The sequence below is a fragment of the Muscardinus avellanarius genome (genome assembly GCF_963383645.1).
Source record: "Muscardinus avellanarius genome assembly, chromosome: 1".
NCBI classification, from domain to species: Eukaryota; Metazoa; Chordata; class Mammalia; order Rodentia; family Gliridae; genus Muscardinus; species Muscardinus avellanarius.
Genome location: NC_137786.1, coordinates 99,286,035 through 99,292,471, shown reverse-complemented (window position 1 = coordinate 99,292,471; position 6,437 = coordinate 99,286,035). Strand labels below are relative to the sequence as shown.

The following is a 6,437-nucleotide window of genomic DNA, read 5'->3' as shown; positions in this document are numbered from 1 at the left end:
CCTGGGTTCCATCCCCAGACCTGCAAAAAAAAAAAAGAAGAAGAAGGAGAAGGAGAAGGAGAAGGAGAAGGAGAAGGAGAAGGAGAAGAAGGAGAAGGAGAAGGAGAAGGAGAAGGAGGAGAAGGAGAAGAAGAAACGACTGTACTCTTAATCCTGATCAGGACTCCTGGGAAGGGTGAATAATGTTGGCAAAAGCTCTGATTCCCTGAGACCAAAGGACTCTGGAATGGTATGTCCACTGGCTGTGTGAGACAGTTCATTTTTTTTATTCATTTTTACAAATTTTAAAAGCTCTGATGTGTTCCACTCTCACGGTTGTACAAAATGCCCCTGGTCTGACTTAAACTCCAATTTCATATTCCATTCAGAGAAAAAAAAAACTGTAGTGCCCAGGAGAGAAAAGTGGCTCGCTGAGACACTTTTGCTTGCCTCTCTAGCAGTTATTATCCCATCCTTCCTTTCTAACAGAACCTCAGTTACGTTCGGCTGTCCACGCATCCCAGGGGCACTTGGGGAAGCACTTGAGTCCCCGGGCACATCTAACCATGGTGCTCCTCTGCCATGTCTGATTCTACCATCCGGTCATTCTATCAGTTAGCATAGTCCAGGTCAGGAGGTCACCTAAGGTCAGCTAAGCGTACCAACAAAAAGAATTGTTTTCTCTTTGGTTGGTGCTCTCTGTTATGAGTCTTGCTGACGCAGTGGTGAGAATGACGGGTCACAATGTCTTTCAGATACTTGGTTTATTTATAATGCTCATAACACTCTCATCCTTCTCTAACTAAGCCACTGGACAGATAGCATTTGGTCGCCTGAGGCCAACGGGTCTCCACAGGTAACCTAGGATCAGGACCACTGTCACAGCCATCACTGATGGTCGAGGTGCAGATGCTCGATGTTCGATATCCGGGGAGTCAGACGGGGATGAGCCCAGCTGTCATTTAGAGGAATTGTCCAGCACCTACCAGAGGAAAGTTTCCTTCTGGCTGGGCTAACTTTCAGCCTCTTAGACAGTTGGGTCAGAGCCACCGATCTAGCCATTTGCTAGGTCTTATATGCCCTAAATCGATGTCACTGAATACGTAGGCTCATTACTTTGACCGTCTTGTTTTCCCAGCTGTTTCATCGTATGGACCTATGTCCGGGATGTGTGTCCATACTTTGTCCTCATCTTGTCTTCCAGTCATCCCATCCTACAGATGTGTGCTGGGGAGTGTGTCCATTAGTCTTGGGCATGTCAGTTACATCCTTCTTCTGCCTCATCTTCTTTGCATATTTGGCCAGTCCACCTGTCCCTATGCTATACCTATATCCTGACATATATTTCATATACTCACAACATTTTTGATATATATTTTGTATGCTCACAACACTCTCTGTTACAGATATCAACACCATGTAACCAAAGTTGCTGCTTGGACACACCCATCTTGGGGAAGCTTAAGGCTTTTGCCAGGAAGGGTGAAACTATAACCATCTCAAAGAATTGGAGCTAGACCTCTGAAACTTACTGCAAAGGTATTTTGCCAGCCAGAAATGGTGGCACACGCATGTGATCCCAGTACTTGGGAGGCTGAGACAGAAGAATGCCAAGTTTTTTGTTTTTTTTTTTTTTTTTTGTTTTTTTTTTTGGTGGTACTGGGGTTTCTGGAAGCCCTTCTACCTCCGGGCTACACTCCCAGACCTATTTTTTATACTTTTTTATTTGGAAACAGGGTCTCTTAAGCCAGCGCGCGCGGCTGGCTTCGAACCTGCGCGATCCTCCTGTCTCCGCCTCCCAAGCGCGGGGATTACAAGCGTGCGCCACCACGCCCGGCAAGAATGCCAAGTTTAAGAAGAGCTTCAGAAGTAGTTAGACGCTCAGCAACCAAGCAAGACCCTGTTTCAAAACAAGAAGTAAAAGGGGCTGGGGGTGGAACTTGGAGGTAGAATGTCCCTGGGTTCTTTTCCCAGCAACACACACACATACACACACACACACACACACACACACACACACACACACACACACGACTCTGAAATTGCTGCTATATAACAAAAATAAATTTCGTTATTTTTAAAACAATTTAAGTCAGGGTTTTCTGTTACGACCAAAACCCTACTAACTGGCTTAGATTTAAAGAGCTAAGACCCAAGTTAAACCCTGTGTCAATTAGCTTTTGCTAGATAATCTCCCCCCACACACACACAGTGTAGTGGCTTACAATTAATACTTTTTTTGGTTTTTTATTTTGTTTTGTTTTGTTTGAAGTACTAGGGGTGGAACCCAGGGGCATTCTACCTCGGAGCTACACTTCCAGCCCTATTTTTTTTTTGTTGTTGTTGTTCTTTATTTTGAAACAGGGTCTCACTGAGTTGCAAAGGGTCTCACTAAGTAGCTGCGGCTGCCTGCAAACCACGATCTTCCGGTCTCAGCCTCTCGAATGCTGGGATTACAAGCGTGCGTCACCATGCCTGGCTTCAATTAATACTTTTTTGGAAGGAGGTGAGCTCTGGGAACTGAACCCAGGGCATTCTATCTTTCTGAGCTACACTCCCAGCCAGCCCTATTTTATTTTTATTTTGAAACAGGGTCTCACTAAGTTATGGAGTGCCTCACTGAGTTGCTGAGGCTGATTTCAAACCTGTGACCCTCCTGTCTTAGCCTCCAAAGTACTGGGATTACAAGTGTATGCCACCACACCCGGCCCTTTGTTTTTTTTTTTTTTTTTATCTTGAAATAGAGTCTCACTAAATTGCTGAGGCTGTTGGACCTGCAATCCTCCTGTCTTAGCCTCCTAAGTACTATGATTACCGACATGTGCCAACATGCCCAGCTCTACGCATTCATCTCTGAGTTGGCTCTATCTGTCTTTCATCATCCTCTTGGGTCTAACAAGTGAACCTACTCGTATCCCTCTCAGGGCAACCACAGAGTGCAAGAGAGCACGTTCTCAGGTACACTCACTCCAGGCTTCTGCTTGCATCAGATCTGCTAACACTTCAGTGGCCAAAGCAAATCAGGATGAGCCCCACATCAAAGGCTTGCGCAGCATGGCAAGCAAATATAGAAAGAACTGAGGCCATTTTGGCAACATACCACAGGCGCTACTCATTTCTGGGATGCTGGCTACTATTACATATTATTTCAAATTTAAATGCTTACTCTTGAGACAAAAATGAATAATTTAACAAGGAAGCCCATTCTGAAAGAAAACTAAGAAACTTTAGTAATCTGAGAAGAGGAAAAAAATTGCCACTACTGCATATTAGACCTGTACAACTGCAGAATGACAAGAAATAAGACGATAGATCCTTAAGCAATATAAAATAACATACTGTACGCAATTCTCCATGTTCCCAAATACATTCTGAAATAATGAACAATTAATATTTCTTTTTTTTTTGGTGGGTCTGGGGATGGAACCCAGGGGCATTCGACCTCCGATCTACACCCCCTGCCCTATTTTTTCATTCTTTATTTTGAAACAGGGTCTCACTAAGTAGCTGAGGCTGTCCACGAACTGTAACGCTCCAGTCTCAGCCTCCCGAATGCTGGGATTACAAGTGTGTGCCACTATGTGAACAATGAATATTTCTTAATGTTTACTTATTTATTTATTTATTTATTTATTTATTTATTTATTTATTGTGGTACTGGGATGGAACCCAGAGGCATTCTACCTCCAATCGACACTCTCAGCCCTATTTTTCATTCTTTATTTTGAAACAGGGTTTCACTGAAACAGGGTTTCAAAGGGTGAGTCACGATCCCCCAGTCTCAGCCTCCCAAGTATTATGATTACATAGTGTGCCACTATGCCCAGCTTTCTTGATGTTTTGTGATGTTTCTTTACCTTTTTTATTATTGACAGCAGCAGCATATCATATTTATCTTAAAGCTTTTGACTTTAATCTCAGCACAAATAATGCACAAACTAGAAACCCCAATGAAGACTCTGGATGCTTCTTAAATTTAGTATTCAGAAGTTTCAAGTTACTCACCTAATGATGCAGAACAGATTCACATTTGCATTGTATAGTGAAAAATCAATAAAAATAACTCTGGTTCCTCTTGTGATCCAGCTGTTCAGTCGAAGATCAGTGAATTTTGTTTTGGTTTCAGATTTTGATTTTGATAAAGTGAAAACATAGCCCCCACTCCTGTAAATACCAACAAATCCCCAGTGCCAAGGGAAACTAGAAGTAGAAGGAGAGTACTTCCATCTGTTAGACAAAAAAAGAAAAATGGAGAGATGCAAAAGCCCAGTTGAAAAGTTTTCTAGGAACTTAAACTGATCTTTGGTTTAAAAGTAATAGTTTTAAATGGGCATGGTGAGCCGGGCATGGTGGCGCACGCTTCTAATTCCAGCATTAGGGAGGCTGAGACCGGGAGATCGCGGTTCCCAGACTGCTTCAGCTACTTGGTGAGGCCCTCCGCAACATAGTGAGACCCTGTTTCAAAATAAAGAATAAAAAACTTGGGCACAGGGTATAGCTTGGAGGTACAATGCCCCTGGGTTCCATCCCCAGACCCGCAAAAAAAAAAAAAAAAAAAAAAAACCTCAAAATAAGTAAATAAATAATAGACGGGCATGGTGGCGTACACTTGTAATCCCAGTACTTGGGAGGCTGAGACAGGAGGATCACAGCTTCACAGCCAGCCTCATCTACTTAGTGAGGCCCTCCACAACTTAGTGAGACCCTGTTTCAAAATAAAGAATAAGCCGGGCATGGTGGCGCAGGCTTGTAATCCCTGCGCTTGGGAGGCGGAGACAAGAGGATCGAGCAGGTTCGAAGCCAGCCGCGCTGGTTTAAGAGACCCTGTTTCCAAATAAAAAAGTATACAAAATAGGTCTGGGAGTGTAGCCCAGAGGTAGAAGGGCTTCCAGAAACCCCAGTACCACCAAAAAAAAAAAAAAAAAAAAGTCAAGAAGGAAAGAAAGAAAGAAGGAAAGAGAGAGAGAAAGAAAGAAAAAAAAGGACTGGGAAGCTGGACGTGGTGGTGCACACTTGTAATCCCAGCACTTGGGAGGCTGAGACAGGAGGATCGCACAGGTTAGAAGCCAGCTTCAGCAACTTAGTGAGATCCTGTTTCCAAACAAATTATAAAATAGGTCTGGGAGTATAGCCTGGAGGTAGAAAATCCCCTGGGTTTCATCCCTGATACCACACAAAACAAAACAAACAAAAATAAACCATGGTATAACCAGAGGAGTTAATAGGAGAGTTGCTTGACAAGCCAGGTGTGGTGGCACATGCCAGTAACTCAGGTGCTGGTGGAGGTAGAATGCCTTTGTGTTCAATCCCCAGTATCCCTCCTCAGTCCCACAACTCCGTTGGAAAGGGTAGACCTTTGTATCAATTTGGTTTTTGTGTTTTTTTTTTTTTTTCAGGTCTGGGGATGGAACCCAGGGGCATTCTACCTCTGAGCTACACCATCTGCCCTATTTTTTTATTCTTTATTTTGAAACCGGGTCTCACTGAGTTGCAGAGGGCCTCACTAAGTAGCTGAGGCTGTCCACGAACTGCGATCCTCTGATCTCAGCCTCCAGAATGCTGGGATTACAAGCATGTGCCACCACGCCCGGCTGTATCAATTTGATAAATACTAAATACAAAAAAAAAAAAAAAAAAAAAAAAAAGGCTGGCCCAGGATAGAGCTCGGTGACAGAGCATTTGTCTAGCACCCTGGGTTTGATCCCCAGCGTGGGGCTTTGGCAGCTCCGATATAAAGTGTAGACACAGAGTCAACACCAAGCATTCACCCCAGCGGTTCCAGACAGCAGCAGCCACAGGAGCGGCGGGCCGGCAGGCGCAGTGGCTGGAGCACTGCAGCCACAGAAGCCATCATTGAACTACTGCAGAGTGAGACATGGGCAGACCAGAGACGCCAGAGACGCTAAAGGGCCCAGTGGGGTGTGTCTGAGGACATTAGGCCAGAGCCAGAAAAGCTGACTATTTTAGAAACAAAAATTGACGTTTTGTCCTGCATCCACTATGACTAAGCACTCCATATACTAGAGTCAGAAAAAATGAAAATGTTTTGCATCCAAAGGGAAGCAAAAAGATGCCCCCAGAACCCAAACAGGTTCACTCTTCCTTTTTTTGTATGTGTGGTACTGGGATAGAACCCTGGGACATTTTACCGCCCAGCTACACTCCCACCCCTATTTTATTTTTTATTTTGAAAGAGGGCCTCACTAAATTACTGAGGCTGGCTTCAAACTTACAATCCCTGGGTCCCAGCCTCCCAAGTGCTGGAATTACAAATGTGCACTGCCATGCCCGGCTCACTCTTCCTTTTCTTTTCCTTTCTTTCTTTTTTCTTTTCTTTCTTTCTTTTTTTTTTCTTTTGCATTACTGAGGATTGAACCCAAGGACATTCTACCTCTGAACTACATCCCTAGCCCTATTTTCTTTTTTTTTTTTGGTACTCGGGATTGAACCCGGGGGCA

At 44.0% G+C, this 6,437-nt stretch overlaps 1 protein-coding gene across 1 annotated transcript in view; it reads right to left on the bottom strand.

The window, feature by feature from the left end:
- Positions 1 to 6,437, bottom strand: part of PKD2L2 (polycystin 2 like 2, transient receptor potential cation channel) — a gene marked incomplete at both ends in the record, with an annotated part of 58,347 nt that overhangs the window by 28,664 nt on the left and 23,246 nt on the right. Inside the window, one exon of the mRNA XM_080710337.1 lies at positions 3,985 to 4,206. Coding sequence (XP_080566463.1) covers positions 3,985 to 4,206 — 222 coding nt within the window. The remainder of the gene's footprint in view (positions 1 to 3,984; positions 4,207 to 6,437) is intronic.